Source organism: Mirounga angustirostris, unplaced genomic scaffold (assembly GCF_029215605.1).
Source record: "Mirounga angustirostris isolate CCGP_5_RB_7025 unplaced genomic scaffold, mMirAng1.0.hap1 SCAF_5, whole genome shotgun sequence".
NCBI lineage: Eukaryota > Metazoa > Chordata > Mammalia > Carnivora > Phocidae > Mirounga > Mirounga angustirostris.
In genome coordinates this window covers 64,175,919-64,197,752 of record NW_026991713.1, presented here as the reverse complement: position 1 = coordinate 64,197,752, position 21,834 = coordinate 64,175,919, and the positions used below count along the sequence as shown (strand labels likewise).

General features: G+C 58.5%; 2 protein-coding genes and 1 long non-coding RNA gene across 9 annotated transcripts in view; 2 read left to right on the top strand and 1 right to left on the bottom strand.

The window, feature by feature from the left end:
• Nucleotides 1-2,344, top strand: part of SPMIP11 (sperm microtubule inner protein 11) — a 35,075-nt gene extending 32,731 nt beyond the window's left edge. The window contains exon 5 of the mRNA XM_054506214.2: nucleotides 247-2,344. Within this exon, the coding sequence (XP_054362189.1) occupies nucleotides 247-295 (49 nt within the window). The 3' untranslated portion in view covers nucleotides 296-2,344. The remainder of the gene's footprint in view (nucleotides 1-246) is intronic.
• Nucleotides 829-21,334, bottom strand: ADCY6 (adenylate cyclase 6). Of its 7 annotated transcripts, none has more exons than XM_045873521.3 (22): nucleotides 21,185-21,334; nucleotides 15,679-16,522; nucleotides 11,884-12,033; nucleotides 11,377-11,498; nucleotides 11,172-11,283; nucleotides 10,906-11,033; nucleotides 10,245-10,403; nucleotides 10,026-10,167; nucleotides 9,777-9,905; nucleotides 9,479-9,504; nucleotides 9,097-9,244; nucleotides 8,755-8,852; nucleotides 8,490-8,577; nucleotides 8,186-8,302; nucleotides 7,748-7,906; nucleotides 7,295-7,473; nucleotides 6,314-6,349; nucleotides 6,101-6,230; nucleotides 5,517-5,780; nucleotides 4,503-4,707; nucleotides 3,567-3,691; nucleotides 829-3,347 (listed from the first exon to the last, which is right to left on the bottom strand). In XM_045873521.3, exons 2-22 carry the CDS (start codon nucleotides 16,519-16,521, stop codon nucleotides 3,222-3,224), a joined length of 3,486 nt encoding a protein of 1,161 aa, XP_045729477.1. In that variant the 5' UTR covers nucleotide 16,522; nucleotides 21,185-21,334; the 3' UTR covers nucleotides 829-3,221. The 7 variants fall into 7 exon arrangements, with proteins under 7 accessions (XP_045729477.1, XP_045729476.1, XP_054363047.1 ...); XM_045873520.3 differs by having other exon boundaries at nucleotides 15,679-16,525; nucleotides 21,185-21,329; XM_054507072.2 differs by lacking the exon at nucleotides 21,185-21,334 and adding an exon at nucleotides 20,035-20,054.
• Nucleotides 11,952-15,369, top strand: LOC135364435 (uncharacterized). Its single transcript, XR_010411533.1, has 3 exons — nucleotides 11,952-12,088; nucleotides 12,204-12,290; nucleotides 15,081-15,369. It is a non-coding gene; the product is annotated as an uncharacterized LOC135364435 (long non-coding RNA).
• Nucleotides 21,335-21,834: the final 500 nt, after the last annotated feature.

The following is a 21,834-nucleotide window of genomic DNA, read 5'->3' as shown; positions in this document are numbered from 1 at the left end:
GACTTCTGGGGCAAGCACAAGACAAGTGTCTATAGCTTTCCTAGGGGAGTCCAGGGATGTTTCTGCTCCCTTCATTGCTGCCGCCCACCCTCCAACCACTATTCACTGGCAGTAGCCATACTTCCTCATTACTGCCCCTGCCCTCTCTGCCCTGAGGCAGTCTTGGGAGATGTTTAAGGACACCACCACATATACACCAGCCTGGCCTGGCCTGGCCGAATCTGAGACCCTCTCTCTCTTTTCCAGGTTCATGGATCACTCTGTTCTCAGTGACAGAAACTTCAGTCTGTATTGAGCAGGATGTGTTTGCAGAAGAGCAAGATGGACCATGGAAACAGGGCAAAAAAAGAGAAAGTGGGAGAAGGTGTCCTGGTTCCACTAACTGACTAATAAGAGGAGGGGATCGCAAAAGCAGAGTAAACAGATTGGACTAGAAGTCACTTGTGTGCGCTGGAAGTGAAGCAGAGGGAAATTATTCCAAAGCCCAAATTCCTGTGAAACCAGATGTATGGGGGCCAGAATTTGGTGTTTGGTTTGGGAAGGGGCCAGGGTACAGAAAAGACCACCAAGGGGGTCTTGACCTCATGAATGGCAGGTGTCAGAGTAACAAGTCTGGGAAGACACACACTGGTTCTCATGATGCTGAAGGGTCTAGAGTAGTCATGCTCTCTGAAGACTGCAGCTTCACCTTGGCAGCGAGAAAACCAGAAGAAGCCCTCTAACCACAGAGGAAAGAGGCTCAGAGCCCTCCAGCAGGAGGCTGCCTCCTATACCCAGCTCTGCCACTTCTGACCCAACCCAGGGCCCAGAACATCTTCAGAGAGCTAGGAATTTTACAAACAATTTGATTTTATTGATATTTAAATATATTAAATATTTCACTGAAATACATGATACACAACCCTCCCCCCCCCACAGTGGTTACATTATAAAACCAAAGTCCATGGGCCTCCCATCCGCTGACTCCCCCATCACCTGGTGAGAAAGGGGGCGATGGTAGCCCAGGAGAAGGGCATGGCTGGCACTGTGGTATGGGGAGTTGGTGTGGACAGGCCCCTCCCACTTGGCAAGAAGCAAAGTCAAGTCACCGAAGACTGAGGTCTTCCCACTCTGGTCTCCTTACACCCTCACCCCCAACCCAGGGCTCCAAGCAGTCCCTTCCTATCCAGGGATATGGCTGGGGAAAGAAAGTTGATTTTCTGTCTGGACCAACTAGTCTTTTCCCCTCCTCCTGCCATGGCTAATGAAGTGCCCGATGGCCCATTTGGTTGATGCATGAAGATCCCCCAGGGGAGGCAATAGGAGCCAAAAACCAGGCCTCTGCAAGGAGCTTGAGTCAGAAAGGGCACGAGGAAGGGCAAGAGTACCACCTATCCCTTCCATTCCCCAAACCCAGCAACTCTGGGACCCTCCTCTGTCTCTCTCATCACCTCCAAGACAAAATGATGTTCAAGCAAAATTCAGGCTAATACCTCTGGCTTAAATAGGTACAGACAGAGAAACCAAGGCACCAACTAATTCAGGCCTGAGGCAAGGAGGTTGCAAGGAAAGGAGTAAAAGGAAGGCAGAGATAGGAAGGGAATCTAGAGTCCAACCTTCCAACCCTCCTTTCTAGCCCTTGCAGGCTTCATGGGCTAGACTGAGACTGAAGGCTGCGGAACACCAAGTTTCAGGTTCCCTTGCCTCATTCCCTAGTACCAGAATCTGGGTCCTCAGAGAGATCCCATGCTACCTCGGTCCCAAAGTATACCACCAGCTGGGGAACCCAGGAAATCCCTGAGCCTCTGCCCACCAAACCCCAGACAGGTCAAGTGCATGGAGCACTGAGGCTCAAGCAGGTGCTTGGGTCCCTGCCCCTGGCAGGGAGACAGTCATGGTGCACACGTGGCCCCCAAATGGCACTTAGGGATTTGGCACAAAAAGGACTCCTCTCCCCAGGGCCACCTTCTTCTTGCTACCACACCCCATGCCACTCCTGTGCAACCTAGGCATCTCTCTCCACCCCTTGAAATCAGAAACACTTCCTTATTCCCAGAAGACAGAGGCCCACAGGAGAGAGGCAACCCCGGGTAGAGAGCTGAGGAGGAGCACAAGGACACACACAGACCTGGGAAACAGCTACACACACAAAGGCCGACATGCACACACATTACACAGACACACAGGCCCTCCCCAGGGCCAAAGACTTGGGAGGACAGGTTTGAGATCAGGGTCATCCTCCTCCATGCCCTGACCCTTTTCTATTTGGCAACAGAATGGGTAGAGATGCTCTGTGTCCCCTTGCCAGCAGACAGACAGACAGAGCACGGGGGGGGGGGGGGGGGGCAGGGGGGGCAGAGTTACCTGATCATGACCCCAGTGGGGCCCTCAGATCGAGTCTGGTACCACCCCGCTCCCTGGCTGGCCTGCTCTCTTTGGCACCTGCCCGTGGACTTTCAACTCCTGGTCTGACATCCGCACACACACGCTTGCTCTCTGGCTGGGCATTTTCACAGTACCAATGAGGCCAGATGCCCCTTTCCCTGGAGCTGTGCAGGAACTGGGGCTAAATCTGAGCTGTCAAAAGTCCCTTTATTCCCCTTTGGGGACAGATCATGGGACTAGGATTTGGCAAATGGAAACATTCCCCTGAAACATGGACAGAGCTGGGTCCCCAGGGCATCCCCCTCCTCTGCCCTGTGCCTAGGAGGGAGACCTGACCGGGGTGGGGTACCCAAGGCCAGTGCTGGGGACGCAGGCACTGCAGAGGCAAGCACAGAATAGGCACTCCTCAGGCCTGCCCCAGTCTTTGTACAAAATATTCCCAGGAAAAAAGAGGGAAAGGAAGGGCCCAGCCCTGAGTCCGTTGCCCAGACAGACAGGGAAAGGGTAGGCATGGCAAGCTGCCATTTTAATCCCTCAGACAGGAGGGCTCCTTCCGCCTCTGCTGATGCCCCCCTCCCCCCGCCGGCCCCCCCAGCTCCCAAAAGCTGGAACAAAGAGGCAACAGCCCTATCCCAGTTAGAAAAGTAGAAGTCACTTGCATAATCCTCTTGGTATCCCTTGTTCACCAGCCTGAGAGCAGACGAGCATGGTCCAAGCACAGCCTGCTGGTGTGCTCCCTTCTGTGATCAGCAGGGTCTGGAGGCTTCGTGCCCCCTGCCACGGCTCCACTGAGCGAGCTCAGAGTCCACTCAGATGCCCACCTTGGTCCTGACAGCTGAATTTGTAGCTGGGCCCTGTTAACTGGGGGGGCCCCCGTTGAGGAAGTAGGTGGTCATCTCCCCCTTGCCCTTCACCTTGACCACCCCTCGACACTCCAGCTGGTAGCCTTTGGCAGCTAGAACCTGGTACAAGTCCGTGGTCACCTGGGGGATGGGAAGGGAACCCATTTAGCCTGGGATCCTTCCTGCTGCATTTGTAGGGGTCCAGGGGTTCTCTAATCATGCTAACCCCACCCCAAACCGCACCCACCCCCAACCACAGAACACTGCCACCCTACCCCTGTCCTAGCTGACCTCAGAGAGGGACCTGCAGAAGCCCTCTGGACCCATACCCTTCCCAGCCTCTGCCCACATCCCCCTCACCTGGATTCGGTCAGGGACCCCCGTGCTGTCCATACGGCTAGAGACATTCACTGTGTTCCCCCAGATGTCATACTGCGGCTTCCGAGCCCCAATGACGCCTGCCACGACTGGGCCCATGTTCAGCCCTGAGATGGGAACAGCAGCAAAAAACTGAGACTAATGGACATTCCAGGGTCAGCCCAGGGAGTCATCCCGCCTCCTGGAACCTTTAGAAGGACCCAGAGAAGAGAGTGACAAAGGGACAAGTGTCCTGGTTGTAAAAAATGGCAGATCTGGGCATGTCCTGAGGCGCTCCCCTGAGTTAAGACAGCCACTGCCATAACAGTAGCTAAATCCACCGAAAGCTCGCTCTGAGCCAAGCCCTCCGGGAAGCATTTTGCATTCCATTACTTCATCCCCTCAACAGCCTTCAACGGTAGGTATCATGCCCATTTTACAGATAGCCTTGGGGAGCTGAGGGGAGTTGGGCAACGTGCTAAATAAGCCAGTAAGTGGCACAGCCAGAGTTCAAACCAGAGTGACTCCAGAACCCACGCTGTTAACCGCTCCTCCCGCCCACCAGCTCCCAGCTCATCTCAGAGGTGCCTCTTAGACTGGACACGGGGACTGGAGTGTAAATAAACCTGGTTTTGAACCCCAGTGCAGCCATCTACTAGCTGTTTGGCCATGGCCAAGTTATTTTAATCTGAGAGTCAGTCTCTATCTGTAAAAGGGGATGACAACGTGAAGACTAAAATGCCTAGGACAGGGCCTGGCACACAGTAGGCCCCCAATAAATGATCTCTGTTCTAAATGTGAGACAAGACAGGAGGTGGGAGAAAAGGACATCCCAAAGGATTCCTGATGGGGCATCTGTGACGCCGTCCCTAGCCTGCTTCCTTGGCCTCACCCAGGAACAGCCCTGGGAAAAGCTCCCAGGCAACCAGGCCGTCTCACCAATCTTCATCTGGAAATTGTTGAAGGAGTGCTCATTGATGTGTTTCATCTGCTCCATGAGCCGCATGGCATAGTCGGCCAGGGCGGTGATGTGGGAGCGGCCCGCCTGATCATAGGTGCTGGCGTTCAGGCCTGAGGCCGCCATGTAGGTGCTACCAATCGTCTTGATCTTCTCCAGCTGCCGGAAGCGCTCCTCGCTGATGATCTGGCCAGCACGGGGAGACCTGACCGTCAAGGCAGAGAGGCCAAACGCACGCACCCTGCCCGATGCTCACTCCTGCCCTGCCTCGGCCTCTTCCCCCTTCCCTGTTTCAACAGCTCCCCTCCCTCGAGTGAGCGTGCCCCCGCTTCCAGCTGCTGTTCTCAAGGCGGGACCGAGGAGCCAGAACACAGGCCTCCTTCGCCAGGCAGTCAGCAGAACCCCAGGCCAGGACTTAACGCGTACAGCTTCAGCTCCGCTTCAAAAGCTCCCTCGCAGAATCCGGAACCACAGAAGGGATATTAGCCACCAGTTATCCTAACCGTCACTTTTCGGGAAACTGAGTGCCAGAGCGAAGAAGTGCCTTGGCTCCAAAACAGTAAATGGCCCATTCCTGACCTGGACGTTCAGGATACTTCCTCATGCTTGTTTCCATTTTCTCTATCCAGGGGCCCATCTTGCTTCCTTGGGCTCACATGGGGTTCTGTCCACAGACCACTGCTTTCTTATTCAGTAACATCCACCTGGTACCTATCCTGTCCCCTCCACAGAGCCTCATGTCCTTTGCTCCCCAGCAGTGACAACCCTGCCCCACTGAGGCTGAGCTCCTTGCTGCCTTGGACACCCTGGTGGGTCCTTGTCCTTGCCTCTGCTGTACCTACCCTTACTCCTACCCCGACGTCTCTGGGTCCCATCAACCCTCCCTCCCCGCCCCAATCCAGCTACCCCTCCAACCCCGGCCATCCCATCCGAAGTTCTCCCCGCTCCCCTAGCCCCGCCAGCTGCTCGGCCAGCAACAGCGGCCAGACAAGCACCTCATCGAAGTCGGCGATGATCTCGTTGAGCAGCCGCAGGCACTCAACACCCTCATTGTTGGCCTCCAGCTCCACGTAGAACTCGGAGAAGTTGGCGATGGACGCGAACATGACAGCCACGCACTCGCACGACTGGTAGTAGAGCTCGTCGTTGCGGCGCTCGCGGGCCAGGAAGTGGGCGGCCACGTCCTTGGGCAGGATGTTGTGCAGCAGCCTTCGGTTGTAGGCCTGCAGCTCCTCCATCTCCTCCTTCTCCCCTGTTGCCTGTGGACACCACAGCCATCACCCATTGCCCAACAGTCACAAGGGGTGGGTAGAGCGGCCGATGCCTGGAGACAGGCATCAGAGGGAATCACAGGGAAGGAGAAAGGCATGGCCGGGTGAGACCTAAAGAACAAGCAAAGGGGTGAAGGGCACGGACAGGATGAAGCAGGGGTTAGGGGGTGGGCGCAGAGAAGGCCTGGAGCCCGAGTGGGCTTGGGCGGCCCGAGCCTCGGCCAGCTTGTAACAAGATGCACTTCTGGCTTGGCCCAGGTTCCGTCCCCAGGGCCCTCCCCCTGCCCCAGAGGCCCGTGCTCGGTCACCTGCAGCTTCCAGAGGAAGTCCAGACGCGCCGTCGATTCCACCTGCTGGGCATGCAGATACAGCGCCAGGGCAAACACCAGCAGAATCACTGGGGTCATGTACTTGAGCGCCACCCGCCCCGCAGCTGGGCTGAGGGGAAGCAGAGGCAAGCTCAGTGTCTGGAAGAGGCACCGGGCAGCCCTACCCTGCCCCGCCCCAGAGCCCTCACTCACCAGTCCAGCCCATCGAAAGTCTCATTGGAAGAAGCCCTGGCAAGAAGATACAAGAAACAAAGTCATCGGCTCTTCTTGGGTTGCTGGGTGGGGGCACAGGGAAGGGGAGGCAGAAACTGCATTTCCTGAGCACAGAGCACAAAATCAGGCACAGGGCCAGGGCCTTTGCTTACACGAACTCGTTAAGAGCAGAGGTTAAGAGAAGCTTCCACTCGTGGCTCCTCGACTTACCTGTCCTGGGACCCGGTACAAGTTGCTTAAGTCTAGGCCTGTTTCCTCATCAGTAAAAGAGGGACGAGATCTAAGTAACACGCACAAGAGGCCTAGCGCGGCGCCCGGTGGGCAGGAAGGCTTCGACAAATGTCAGTTACCAGAGTCTTTACAATCACCTATGACACAGGTGCCACCGCCATTTTACAGATGAGGAAACTGAGGCTCAGAGACGTGAACTCACCCGCCCAAGGTCACACAGCTAATGAGCAGCAGAGCGGGACTCAAACCCAAGTGGGCCCCCAAGAGGGAGTCCTTCAAAACCCAAGAGGCTTTTCCTACCACCACACCAAGCTATGGCCCCATATCACAAGGGGTGGGGTTTGCAGAGGAAAAGCCAGTGTGGTAACCCTGCCAAAGCCCCTAAGCAGGAGTCAGACGTCTTGGTTCCCAGCCAGGGCTCTGCCACAAAGCAGCTGTGTGACCTACAGGTGGTTAAGAGAATGTGTACGAAGGAACCATGCAAATGAGAGAGGGAATTTTTTAAAATGTCTGGCCTGAAGATACAGGCACTTCCCAGGACTGGGGTTTCCTTGGGGTGACTGTGAAGTCATATGCTGGGAGCTCCTCCCCTGCCTCCTTTTCTGCCACAGGTGAGGGGTGAGTGGTAGCATTCCAAGGGCACAAGAGGCCTGGGCACCAGAGAGACTCACAGTGACCAGCAGGGTCAGGAAGCTCCTAGGGGATGAAAGGGGCTGAGGATAAACTCACAAGCCATGGACACCAAGCAGCAGGTCATAGTTGTCAAAGATGGTGGCTGGGGGGCCCAGCAGAAGCAGCACCAAATAGATGAGCCCCAGGACAAAGATCATGGCCAACTTCCCGATGCTACTGATGTGCAGGAAGACAGAGCTGGCCAAGAGACTCAGCAGCATGTTCCCAACGAAGTACTGGGGGGCGATGGCAGAGGTGGTGTTGGATGAAGCCGCGGCACCCCCGACCCCATGCAGGAAGAGCACTCCCCTCCACAACCTCAAACCCAAAGCTCCTTCAGCCTCCGCACCCCGCCCCCCAGCACACTGGGGCCCCTGGCTGCTTCTGCAGCAGGGACGCTGGTGAGACCTGGACCCCGGTGCCCATCGCCAGGCGTGACACAGAGGAGTCAACAACGAGTACTGATCGGGACCACCCCCCCCCAATCCCGCCTGAGCACGGCTTGGACACCTCAGGGAAGCTGCAAGTGGGTGCGGTGCCCTCACAGAGGGGAGCATCCAGGCCCAGAGAGTAATTGAGCTGCTGCAGGTGGCAGGCAGTGATGTCAGCAGGTGTTACATTCAGCATCCGGGCTGCACAGGTCCGTATGGGGGTGTGGTTACAGGTGAACTGCAAAAGTTGGGGGAGACTATCAGGGTATCGCGGAGGGGAGCGCTTACAAGGGCCATGCCCCCGTGCCTTCTACTCTGGAGGTCAAAGTTCTCACTGAGGGTGACAGGAGGTACAGAGAGCAAGGAGAAAGGGGGACTCGAGTTAACCTCATCCCCTCCTTTGGGATAACGAGCTCTCGGAGGGCAGGAAATGGGTCTCCTTCCTCTGCCTACCCCCAGGGCCCAGAGCAGTGCTTGGCACAGATGAAGGGAAGAAGAATCCCCACTGGACCTTTACCATGTTGGCGATGGCAGAGGTGAACACAAGCAAGACTGAAAAGATGCCAACCCCAGTGCTGTGTGCCCGAGAGCGGACGATGCTGCGGGAAAGACGTCGCAGGGCCTTGGGGAAGAGCTGCGGACGGGCCAGAGACCGGGAGTTAGAGACCACATCAGCCAAGGGGTAAGGCCAACGAGGGCCGGGGCCTGGGGGCGGGGCGGGGGCCGGGGAGGCCTGGCCTTCTCCTCCCTGTCCCCACGTGCCTCACCAGCCCAGCCCAGCCCGCCCTCCCCGACCAGCCCTGGAAGAACCCCCGACGTACAGAGCCGCAGGAGGGCACGGCACAGGTCAGCACGGTGATCAGCAACAGCAGGAAAATACTGGCATAGATCCCAAGCATCAGTGTTGAACTGGGGCAGAAGAGGGCCAGGAAAAATGTTACTCTGGAATAGCTGGGCTTCCTTGTCCCACTCTCCAGATGGGCAGGGTGCGGGCTCCAGGGACCGTAAGCTTGCATGGGTGTTTAGGAAGGTTCTGGGAAGTGGTGGAGGGAAGAGAAGCAGAGTGAGGAGGGACAGGGCTCTCACTGTGGGAAGACGAGGAGCTGGATAAAGCAGATGAAGCAGAAGACCAACAGCGCACAGGCCACGTAGGCTCCGAAGCGGGGGTCCACCTTCCGTGAGTACTGAGGGAGAGGAGGCTGAGCTGGGTGCTGGGCTCTGCCCTGGGGGAGGCAGGGCACTCCCAGGGGCCTCAAGGAGGGGAAGCAGTGGCCCAGTTGATAGGAATCCCCCCTGTGCCCTGTGGTCGCCCCTCTCCCCCCATTCCCAAAATAACCTCTCCTGTTCCCTCAGTTGTGCTCAGCCTTCCCTGCCTGGACCTCCCCTCCTCGCCTGGCCCTCGTCCCTCTGCCCTCAAATCCCCCAAACCTTCTTTTCAAGGTCCTCTCTCTGGAAGGTGAGCAGGAAGCGGCGCACGTGGTCCTTCCGTAGCTGATCGATGCTGCGGGCATCGATGGCACGGCCCAGGAACTCATCTACCTCGTCCTCGGGGTTCAGGGCATCTTGGGCACCCCGGCTGAGGGCAGGGGACATGGCTTCATCAGGGGCATGAGCAGTGCCACATGAGAGGCAATGAGAAGGGAAGGGCATGGGCAGCACCCCAGAATAGAGTGAGCGGGGGTATGGCCCCTGCTCCCCCATGACACACCTAAGCTCCAGGAAAGAGGGGGCCTCGGCTCCCCGCAGCCCTGTCCCAGGGTGCAAGTGCCTTCTCCCCTCCTCTTCCTCCCTCCTCAATCACCTGACTTACTTGTCTTTGCTGGAGTCATCAATGCCCTGGAGAAAGGGACAAAGCGTGCCGGTGAGGTGAAGGGCAGACCACCCTCACCTCCATCATCCCTTCCCCCTCCCCAACAGCGTGCTGAGGGGTCCCCCCCATGTACTTTGCGGGGCTCGGGACCCCTGGTATGAAGTCATCCCTCCTGCTCCCAATACCAGAAGTCATACGTGGAGACGCAAGAGCCACAACAAGGAAGGAAGAGGAAAGAAGCGGGGCACAGAGTGTCAGGAAAATGAGGCCTCAGGTACTAGTGCTGCGGGCCCCTCACCATCTGGCGGAAAGCCTTGGAGTCCTTGGTCCGGGAGAAGGCACGGTCGGGCACCCAGCGTGGCATCAGCCCTTCCATGGAGTTGGCCCGCGTCCGCTGCAGCTTGGCCAGCATGGCCTTCTCTTCTTTCTGTGCAGGCAGCCGGGTGCAGGATCAGAAAAGGGGCCCAGAGAAGAAGTCTGTCTGCTCCCCACATTTGCCCTCCTCCCTGCCTGCCTCCCCCGCCGCAACCCCCCACCCCGGCCTGACCCGTTTCTGGCTGGCTCCCAGGATGAGGAAGGTCTCGATGTGCTGCTCCTTGAGGTAGGCATTACGCTCACCGCCGCGGCCTGGCTCCACCTCGTAGTCCCCGTTCAGGTACTGCAGCGTGGCCCGGGTGATATGGATCCGGCTGGGAGGGACCAGGAGGGTGAGGCCGGGGCTTGCCCGCCTCATTCCCGTCCCTCACCACCTGGACCCCACACTCACCCGGCCCGGCCCCCCGCCTCCATGTGGTTGGCCAGCGTCACGTCATTGGACCACACGTCGAACTGCCACTTCCGCAGGCCAAGGACGCCACAGTGCACACGCCCGCTGTGGATGCCCACGCGCATGTTCACGTTCACGCCGGTCACCTCACGCACCAGCCTGGGAGGAGGCGGCTCCGGTTCAGCTCCTGGCACGGTCCTCCCCACTCCCAGCCCAGAGCTCAGGCCCTTCACTCCCCTCGGAGCCAAACAGACAGGGACAGACCCAGACGCGGGGCACGGGAGCACAGCCCTTGGCTGGACGTGGGCAAAAGGCTGCCAGGGTCTCAGGGACAAATGTTTGAGGGCTGTTTTCACCGGCTGTGGCCCTGCAGCATCCTGTGGAACTGAGCCAGAAAGGGGGGAGCCCCTGTTCTCCCCTCAGGCCAGCTCAGCTAGCACTCGCACCAGCCCAAACGCCCTCACGCTGGCTCCCCTACCCTGCCCGGCTGGCTGGGGTCTCGGCCGCACAGGCTCAAGAAATATGCATTCCCCTCCCCGGTGATGGGCCTCCAAGACAGAGAAATAGCCACAACTGAGAAAAAGTCCTGAGGACACGTCAAAGGGTAGGAGTCGGTGGGGGCACCCTTGGTTCCAGAAGGCCTGGGAGGGGCACCGCTTACGAGATGGCCTCAATCATGTCCACGCCCATCTCCACACAGCAGTGGGCATGATCTGCCCGGGCCTCCGGCAGCCCCGACACACAGTAGTAACAGTCCCCTAAGATCTTGATCCTCAGGCAGTGATTTTCCTAAAGAGGAGAGTTGGGGAGAGTCGCTCTCACTCTCTTGCCCGCCCAGCACCCTCACTGAGTCACCACCTGTCCCCACCGTGCCAGGCCGCCCCAGTAAGGCTATGCTCTCGCCACCCCCAGCCCCAGCCCCCTCACCGCAGCCAGCTTGTCAAACCGGGCAAAGAGCTCGTTCAGGGTCATGACCAGCTCCTGCGCAGTGCACTGGGATGCCAGGCTGGTAAAGCCTTCAATGTCTGCAAACAGGATGCTGTGGACAATGGCAGAAAATGGAAGGACCACGTGGCGCTCAAAGACTCCCGGGTTCCCCATCCCTCCCGGGCTCCTCCCCCTCCCCCCCTACCTGACATTGTCATGCTTCTGGATGTAGATCTTGTGGAACATCATGTCTTCTTTCTTTGTGTTGATATCTTCTTTCATCTCCATGGCAACATGCTGGGGCAACACGGACAGCAGCAGCCGTTCCTAGACCAGCGGTTTCAACGGGGCACCACTACCTTCTCGGCCTCACGCTGCGATCCCTCCTGATGCCTCCACCACCCCAGGGCCCTCCCAGAGCCCTCTGGAGACCTGAGCTTCCCTTCTGGACCTCCCCCATGAGAGCCTACAGCAGATCCACGCCCCAGCCTGCTCTGAGCACCCCCGTGCAACCCCTCGCTTGTGCTCCCTGCTGCCCTCTCCCACCCTCGGACAAGACAGGACCCCCAGCGTCACACAGCCTGTGTGATGCACGATCGGGGGGACCGCCGTCCACACTGATTCCATGGAGTGGTACAAGGCAGCGGACCCAGTCCGCGGGTTCTTTGGGGGTGAGGACGGGAAAGGCCTTGGACAGGGAGAGCAGCCCCACCTGCTGCCGATTCTCATGCTGCAGGTGCAGCCGGGCCTGGATGTAACCACGGGTCTCCTGAAAGGCCTGGCGCTGAGACACCTCAGCCGGGTAGTGCGTGCAGATGCCGATGACATTGGTGCAGACGAACAGCAACATGCTGGCACCCAGCTGCAAGAGGGCGGCAGCGCAGACGCGTGACCACCCCCACCCCCACTCCGCGCAGGTGCAACTTGCTAGGCTCTCTGTGCATGCATTCCCTCGGAGGAAGCCAGGATCCGTGCCCCGTCTGTCCCCGAGCTGTCCCAACCCCTGTAACATATCTCCCCCTTCTCCCACAGGACTCCGGCCCCCTGCCCGGATCACTCCACAGCTGGAAATGGGACCTCTTCACGACTCCTGGGAGCAGAAGCGCCAACCAGGGCAAGGTGGGTCATGGGGCCTGTGCCCAGCACACTACGATTTCCTGCCCCACAGCCAGCCCAAACAAAAAACAAATGCTGCTCCTTCTGTATGTGGATCTCCTCACAGGACAACACCCAGGAGACTTGAGCTCTATATCCTCCTATGAATGCCCAGGACAAGTCACCTCATCCCTCTGGGCCTCTGTAAGCTCATCTAGAACCTGGAGAGGGACAACAAGAAGATTTCTAAGGTCCCTCCCTGCTCTGACATAACTTGATATAATAGTTACTACTACTATTATTATTATTATTAGTTGGCTAATTTGTTGGCTGCCTACTTAATATTCCTGACTTCTATAGCTACCTCATATACAGTAACGGATTTCTCCTAACTCTATGAAACAGATAACAGCATCTCATTTTAAAGGTAAGACGTTCCAGCACAGAGACGCTAAGTAACATGTCCCAAATCACACAGCTAATAGTGGCTGGTGTGGGACTTGAATCCAGGACAGTCAGACTCCAAAGCCTGTGTCCAAACCCTACTGCACGGTACATTCCAGACTTCCAAGATGCCTACACACCCCACTCAGCCAAGCTCTTGAGGCCCAGCCTCAGAGACCAGGCTTGGGAGTCCTCAATTCTACTAACGTTGGACCTTCCCTTCCACCTGGGAAGGGTTGCCACCATGCCCCGGCACTCCCAATTCTTGGCATAGCCAGGCCGCATGCCCTAGGACCCCGATCTGAGGACGGTCAGCCCTCCTCCGCATCAGTAGCACTCACCGGAGAGGAAGTCTAGGGAAAACTGGCCTCAGTGTTTCTGGAAATTCAGGGGTTAACCTGGCACCTGTGGCTCCACCCCAGAGTTGGCTGGGGCAGGGTTCTGGTTTGGGGAGAAGGGAGGGAAAGAGCACTAACTGGAAGCCAGGAATTCTGGGCTTTGCCCAGAGCCAGAACGAGTCCTGCAAACTTGGGCAGGTCACTTAATCTCTGGGGCCTCAGTTTCATGTTTCTTAGGTGAAATGGAGGGGTAGGTTCAGCAAACCCCCAAGCCATTTCTCGCTCTGACCCCCTAGGAACGGCCTCCTAGCTTCCCTTCCCAGTCCAGCTCACAAGGCCCCCCTCCCAGCAGCAGGGCTGAAGAGGGGGGGCACACTATCTCCCTTAGGGGTTTCTAAGAATAGCCCCCAGTGGGGGAGAAGGAGAGGGGGGGTTTAACCAGGCAACTTCCCTTCCTGGCCCCAGGAGCCCAAGAGGAAAAAGTGAGTCATGGGGGAGGGAAGGGGAAGGGGGACGAGAGACTGAAATAGATCTGTACGGAGACCCCTATCCGACTGTGAGAAAAAAGGGATGCCAGGGCACTCTAGGAGACTCCAGGAGGGGCTGCTGGGTGAAACCGCTCAGTGCGTCTAAATGAGTGGGTCAGAGGAGAAGGAAGGCTCCTTCCCGTGAGCGTGAGCAGGGCTGGATCTGGAAAAGGGCTGTGCAAGGAGCCTAGAAAGGAGGTCACGGCCCCAAGCCATCCAGACTCATATAGGCCAACTGGACACAGGGACTCAATCCTTCTCAGTTCAGAGAAGGGTTATGGCGACCCTGGCTCCGCAGACGGGCACAGGGGCAGGGGTGACTTTCCCCGCTCACCCTAAGAACGTGCCTGCTGAGACCTACTGGGTCAGGCTGCAGCTGGGTGCCCCTGGGGAGGCAGGAGGCTGGCACAGTCCTGGCCTCCATGGGGCTGCGCCTCCCCAGTCAGGCCCTGGGCCTGGTTCTGGGCACCATGCCAGCTAAGAGCAGAGAAGAGACACCCACCCACCCCTGGCCAGCCAGAGAGAAGGCGGGGGCGGGGGGGGGGGGGGGCTGGAGAGGCACCACCCCCAAGCTCCTCCTTCCCCAGGAGGGTAGTCCAACTCCAAAGCCCAGTGCGACAGCTACCCTGGTGAGAAGTTGGGGGCCAGCAGAGACAGAAAGACCCTGGCTCTTTAAGAGGTCTGGCTGCCCTGTGGGTGCATGCTCCACAAACAAATGGGCTATAAAGTTACTTTTAAAAAGGTACATTCTGTTCCAGAGCACAAGCTGGGCGGAGAAGGGCATCATGCCAGAGCACCCAGCTTCTCACCCTGGGAGCCCCAGGCAACTTCCTCTTTGTGGGTGGGGCTAGGGTGGGCTACAGGCCACAAGCCCTAGGCAAGGCAGAGGTGGGACTCCCTCAAAACTTGAGCAAGACAGAGGACAGCACCCTCAAAATCAGGGTGCCAAGAGAGGGATCATGGGCTACATTGGTTAGGGGCTATGCCCTGAAGGATCAGCTAGGCAAGATGTCCTGGTCTCTGCTCCCTGGTCAGGGGGATGACCCAAGATGGCAGACTCCACAGGCTCTGGTCTCTCTGAAAGCGACTTCCAGGAAGGCCCTTCCCTGGGTACCATCCCCTACAGCACTCCCACACCTCCCTGCCCCCAGGTTCTACTCCACTCTGGGAGAGGGTGGGGCCCTAACAGCAACATCATGAGGTAGATACTATTTTTATCCCAGTTTTACAGACTGGGAAATTAAGGCTGGGAGAAGTGAGGTTTGTTGTCTAAGATCTCACAGAGAAGAACTCAGCCCATTGGACCAGCAGGTCTGCCCACAGCCAAGCCGTGGTGATTTCTCCCTCAACATCATGCTGTCAAGCCCCACCCCACACACCACTCAGAACCCGGATACAGTAGCTGGCATGGACAGAGAACCTCAAGGCAGGGCTGCCGGAGCCTTGGTGCTCAGTGGGAGGACGGCGGGGAAGAGATCCGACCCTGACGCCCCTCTTTTCTACAGTCCAACTCCACTCAAACCACGCCCAGCCCCGGAGAAAACTGATCCCACTCGTCACCCTCCCTGTCCTCTCAGAGACGGCCTTGGTCCAGGAGAGAAGCAACTCCTCCCTTGCTCACTCCCTCCAAACCCTGCGTGATCCCTCCAGATCACCACCTGGCGCTGCTTTTCAGGGATGGCACCGGGCCTGAGTCTCAGGTATCAACTTGGGGCCAGAACTGCCAAGGCCTGCCGTAGCCAACAGTGCCCTCTCGGCCCTGCCCGGGCCCCGGGGCTGAACATCACCTTCACAGCTCCAGCGCTCCCTCACGTCTATGGGCTACGCTTCTTCAAGGGCCTCAGGCTAAAGAGCTGCAGACTGGGGCCTGCAGAGCACAGGCTTGGGTCCGGGGGCCCTCCCTCCCCTCAGCAGTGCCCTCAGCTCCAGATCCCAGATGCAGCCGACCCCTGAAACTTGGCCTCCCGTCATCTGCCCCTCCCCTTGGACACAGCCCCGGCCCCAGTATCCACCCCCACGACCCACACCCCTGCCACCCCCGGTCACCAGACCCCTTCTCATTCCTGGCCTGGTGCCCCAAGGCCCACCTCCCCGACCACCCACCTGCTTCCAGAGGAAGGCGTCGCCGCGGTTGAGTTGCCAGGCCAAGATCAAATGCAGCGTGGAGAGGCCCAGGCCACTGAAGACCGCTGCGCGCATGCGGATGGGGAGGAGCGTGTAGGTGATGTAGACAAAAAACACAGGGCACCAGAGGCCCACGGAGGGGCTGCGGGGGGTGGCCGCCAGGGCACCCCCCACCTGCACAGCTGCCAGGATGCCCAGCACCACGTAGCTCACCACCCACATGGAGTCCTGGCGGAAGCTGTGCCGGTTGCACACCACCATGAGCGCCACGAAGAGGGTGGCGGCGCCGGCCAGCAGGGCCACGTAGGCGGGCTGAGGGCGGGCGGGCGCCGCGTGGAAGGCGAGCAGCACGGCGGCCAGCAGCACCAGCACGGCCATGAGCAGCGTCAGGCTGCTCTGGTTCATCTGGAAGAAGTACCTCTGGTACAGGCGCTCCAGCTTGGCCGAGCGGAACTGCTTGGACTGGAACACCTGGGCCAGGCGCCGCCAGCAGGACCGCCGACGCCCGGCTGTCACGTCAGGGGCCACGTCGGCCGTCGCCTCCGTGTCCTCAAAGCCCAGGGCCACCGCGCGCAGCCCCAGCTCCGGGCCCTTGCCTGGGCCACCCCTCCGGACGAAGGCCTCGTCCTGCCAGGGGCACCGAGGGGGAGCTGCAGGGGTGGGGCTGGGGGGCTGTGCGTCCCGGAGGCAGCTCATATAGCGGGGCGTGCAGAAGCCACCGGTCCGGGTCCCACGGCGGGGACGCTTCTGCCCATTGCGCTCACCCCAGGCTGTTTTCCGCTCATCCACTTTGGGGACCAGGAGGCCACTAAACCACGACATGCTGCTGGGAGAAAGGAACGAGTCGGTGTTAACACCACCATCACTCCCTACCGCCGCCAGTAGCTATCATAAACTGAGTACGTTCCCGGCCAAGCTAAGCCCTTCAGACAACATCTCACTCAAATAAAATCCCGGAGGAGGACGATGGTGTCCCCCTTCAACAGGCCAGGAAACAGGAGACAGAGGGAGAGAGGTAACTGGCCCTAGACCAAGGAGCCACAGAGCTGTGAGAACCGAGATTCGAACCCAGATCTGCCAGTACGTATACGTTCACCTCTTCCCTAAAAAGCACTGATTCGTGGGCGGTGACAAACTCAAGTGCCTGTGTCAATGAGCAAAGGCTCCCCCGGCTCAGATGTGGGAGGAACTACGGAGTGCCCGCCCCCCAGCACGGCAGGGGCGCGCAGCACCCCACACTAGTAGCTAGCTGCCCCTGGCATCCCGGCAGAGCCTGATCTTCTCATTTTCAACAGAAGCTGAAAAAAATGTACGTTGTAATGTGACAGCTCCTGATTTTTAAATGTTGGGAAGTAATTCACATTTTTCAACACTGCAAGCCAAGTAAATCACGTCTATGGAATGAATTCAGCCTGTGAGCTGCCAATCGGTGACCTCCATACAAAAGGGAATCTCTTTCCACATCATTCCCCATCACACTCACGCCACGCACACTTCACCAGGCCAAATGCAACTTCTTCCTTGGGTCACGGCTTAGAAGGAACTTCCTCAGGGAAGATGTCCCGGCTCTCCAACCCAGACTACGTTCCGACCCGTTTACCGTCTGTGTGTTTCCTCTATAGTACTTACCACAATTATAACTAAACTGCCCCTTGTTCAATGTGTGTCCCCACCCCTCTGACTATAAACTTTGTGAGGGTAGGGATTATCACTATTTTGCTCAGCACTGTATCCCTAGCACCAAGTACTCAGCCCAGCTCATGGTAAGGACTCAAGAAATATAATGAGGGGCGCCTGGGTGGCTCGGTCGTTGAGCATCTGCCTTCGGCTCAGGTCACGGTCTCAGGGTTCTGCGATGGAGCCCCGCATCGGGCTCCCCGCTCTGCGGGAAGCCTGCTTCTCCCTCTCCCACTCCCCCTGCTTGCGTTACTGCTCTCGCTATCTCTCTCTCTGTCAAATAAATAAATAAAATCTTAAAAAAAGAAATACGTTGAAAAGACAGAAAGCTCAAGATGGGATGTCTGGGTGGCTCAGTCGGTTAAGTGTCTGACTCTGGGTTTCGGCTCAGGTCATGATCTCAGGGTGGTGAGATCGAGCCCCACGTCAGCTGTACCCTCAGTGCACAGTCTGCTTGGGATTCTCTCCCTTTCCCTCTCCCTCCCACTCTGTCCCTCCCCTCTCCCCCCTCCCAGCACTCTCGCTCTCAAATAAATAAATAAATAAAATCAAAAAAAAAAAAAAAAAGCAAGCTCAAAGGCATTTGCATTGAGCAGCTAATGTGAAATAAAAACAAATAGCGATAATCCTGTGACTCTTCATCTCCCTCCCTGCACTCCAGTCCTATGAGCCTCCTTGCTGTTCCCCAACACACCGTCCATAGGCCGGCCTGGGCCTGTGGTGCTCACGGGGCCGTGTCCTCTGCCGCTACAAGAGCTCCTCCAGGTCACAGCTCAAATGTCCCCTTATCAGTGAGTCTTTCTCTGACCGTTCTATTAAAATAGCAACCCCCTTTCCTGGAGCTCCCTATCTCTCTTCCCAGCTTTATGCTTTAATTTTCTCCATAGCTCTTATCAGCAACTGCCATTCTATATATTTTCCTTATTTGCTCATTGTGTCTCCTCACTGGAATGTCAGCTCCATGAAGGCAGGGATTTGGGCCCGTTTTGCTCACCGCCCTATCTGCCACACCTAGTAGAGTCTAAGTAACTGTTCCTAGAAGGGCTCGGTAGACAATGCTTTCTCTGTGCTTTAAACTTTTTGAGGTCCTCTCACATGCCTAATTCCATCTGATCTTCACCAAAACCCTGTGTAGCTGCTTCTGTGGCCACCTGGAGCACAGATTTGACAGGGGAAAAAAAAAGAAAGGAAAACAAGGTGCATAGCAGCTTTATGTGGCTGGTCCAAGTTACAGAGACCCCAGGCCACTGAATCAGACCCAAATCTCAGGTCTCCTGGAGGGTAGCACCTTGAGCCAGGATGGGGAGGACTCCAGGACAACACCCTCAGGGAGCCGCATGTGCATGCCTCCTAGCAATGAGAGGACTGTCATCCTCCTCCATGCCCACAGGGCACCCTGGGGCTCCTTGTACTTAAACCTTCAGAGCTAGCAGCCTTGACATTTGTACTCACTAGGGGACACGGCGGGGGGGGGGGGGGGTGGCAGACATGTGGAGCTTCAAGCAGACACCCAGAGGCCCACAAAAGAGAAGGCAGACTGGGGACCTCTCTGCATGCTGGAAACCCCCATCCCTAGTTCACCCTCAGCCCACTTCTCTCAGCATCCCTTCTCCCATACCCCACAGAGCAGCATGCCCTTCAACCCCTTCACACCACCAACAGCACCCTCTGGAGGGACAGATCAGAAATCCAAGACTTTGGGTCAGGTCGGCATTTGGAAAAAGGCACCAAAGGAAGCCTGGCTCCTCAAAATACTTCATTAGAAGCATGATCTTTGGAGCAAGACCAGGCTTCAAACCTGAGAGTAATTATGTGCTAGCCCACAGCCCTGAACACGTTACTACCTCCCTGCATCAGTTTCTTCATCTGTAAAATGGGAGTAGTAGTAGCTGTGAGGAAAGGATCCAACAGTATCTGTCACATAGTACACACTCGATAAATGAGTTCTTCTCCCCCACCCTACACCGTTTTGGACCCAAAACTCTGCCACTATCCAAGAAATGGAAAGACAAGTCATAAGCAAGAACACACATCTCCCCAGCCAGTCAGACACCTGGTTCTGTCAGTCCCTGTGTCCTCGGCTGTCAGTCCCCAGAGCTGCTGGAGACAGAGCCCAGAGTGAGCAGGTTTCCCACCACCCCCACCATGACATTTTACTTCATTCAGCCTCCTCCTACTCGCCAGTCCCCTGCCCTGTATTTACCACACGCACCCCCCAAATGGGCCAGACCTCTGTTCCCAAAGGACCTGTTTCTGGCTGTGTTCCCAGCCTCCTGGAAGCACATCCTAGTATCTGGCTCATACCCACAGAGGAAGGGGTAGACACTGTCCAGGAGAATGCATGACTGTCCCCAGAACACTCTGACCCCCCCAGAGGGGATAGCTTCAGAGCTGTGTAATTGTCCAACTAACTGCAACCATCCCATCTGGAGCTCCACTCCAGGCATTGCCCACCTTGGAGAACTCACCAGGCTCCCAGCACTCCTGGCACCCCACGCTAGGTCGGTATGACAAGGAACAGGGGAGGGCACTGTTCAAAGCCACAAAACTTCCCTATATGGTCCCCCAAACCTCACTGTCCAGAAACAACGCATCGCTATAAACCACAGACCACCTCCCTCTTCCCTAGGGACAGGCTCCTGAGCCTGTGCCTCTGACCTCCTCCTCCCCTGGGTCCCGGTCCCTTGCTCTCTCTCACAGATCTGCTGCTCCAGGCACCGCTGGCTCCCACAGCCAGAGCCATATCCATTCAGCTTGGCAGTTGGAGGCCCAGTGCCTCCCAGATCTCAAGTCCCTCCCAACCCTGATTCTCCAGCCTGAGACCCAGAGTCTGAGGCAGGCCAAGGCCCAGCCCCAAGGATAGCTCTGCCCACTGCTTCTCCCAAACCCTCTTCCTGGCCACCTCGGTCTGTCCCTGCCCCTGCCCTCCTTGGCAGAAGGAGGCTCCAGGGGATTTAAAACGACTTCAGAAAGTTCATGGTAGAAGGCGCTGCCCAGGCAGGGCCCTTCAGTGCCAGCACCGCCCACCATGCTGGGAAGTGGGCCTCAATTCCAGGCCTTTCCAGATGTAGAGAAGCCTCCCCCAGGGCCTGTATCTGGAGGTCCAGGACTGCCTTCTCCTCCCTTCCCGATCCTTGGTCTCCCTGAAGCCTGCAGAAGGCTCCCACTTCCACGCCCAACCACACAACACCCCCCCACACACACCCAGGTTTTTCCACCTCACAGGGGTGTTCTGGTATAGGGGAGGGTATGGGAAGAGAGTCCCCACCGCCTGCTTCCACGTCTAGGTTTCCAGTCAGGCCCAGCTGAGAATCAAGTCTGCTCCCCCCTGCAGCGGGCCCTGACACCACCCTTTTCGTTGCCAAGGTCTGGGGCTAGGGGAGTGGAGGGAACTCTTGCAGGCAGAGGGCATCCCTCCTCCCAGGCTGCCCCCCTCCCCTAAACACAATCACACTCCACCCCAAACTCGGGAGGCTCACCCCACAGCCCCGCTGCAAAAACCTCAGCCAGCCCCTCCCCCAGTACAAGCCTTTCCCCCGGGTCCCAGCAAGCTGGGCACTCGCTTCGGGGGGAGGAAGGGAGTGAAGGGTGGGAGCCTTGAGCCCCCCGTCTCCTCCCTGATTTCTCTCTCCAGCCCCAACGGCCTCAGGCTCCCCTCCAAACACTATCGAGCCTCCCCATCGCGCGATTCCGTGCCCGCACCAACAATAACAAAAACTCTCGGGAGCGGCGCGGGAGTCTTCACGCCCCCCGAGACCCGAGCGCCCCGGCGCCGCCGCTCCCCCTACCGTTCTCCGCGCGGGCTCACCTGCCGGCCGGGCTCCGCGCCTCCCCCGCGCCCCCGCCCCGCCGCCCCCGCGGGCTCCGGCCGGCCGGCCGGCCGTCCCGCGGTCCTGCTCCGTGCCCGCGCGTCCCGGCCGTCCCTCCCGCCGTCCGCAGTCCGCCCGGCCCGCGCCCCCTCCTTGCTGGCCAGCGCAGCCGCCCTCTACCCCGGATCCAGAAGTCCCCTCCCCGCCGGCTCCCGGACTCCCCGCCTTAAAGGCACAAGCTCCCATTGTCTGGGCGCCCCCTCCCCCTCCCCCTCCCGGGCCCCGCGCAGGGGCCCACTCCCCTTCCGAGGAGCGGGTAGGGGTGGGGGAGCCCGAGCAGCGCCCCTCCCTCCGCGCGCCCCCTCCTCTCTCCCGCCGCTCCCTCCCCCAGTCCTGGGAAAACAAGCGGCTTCTGTTCTGGGATCAAGACCCCGAGGGAGGGGCCGTCCCGCCCGCTGCCCCTTCCCTCCACCCCCCTGCTGCCTCCTGCGGCGTTCTCCGCCCACCCTCACCCCGGGGTCCCCGGGCGCGCCGGCAAACGCACTCTGTCTCTCGGCGACTAGCCCCTCTCCGGGGCACGGAGGTCGGCTTCCTTCCCGCCGGGGTCGCCCGGGGCTGAACCTGCGCCCACTCCTCACTCCTCCGCCCT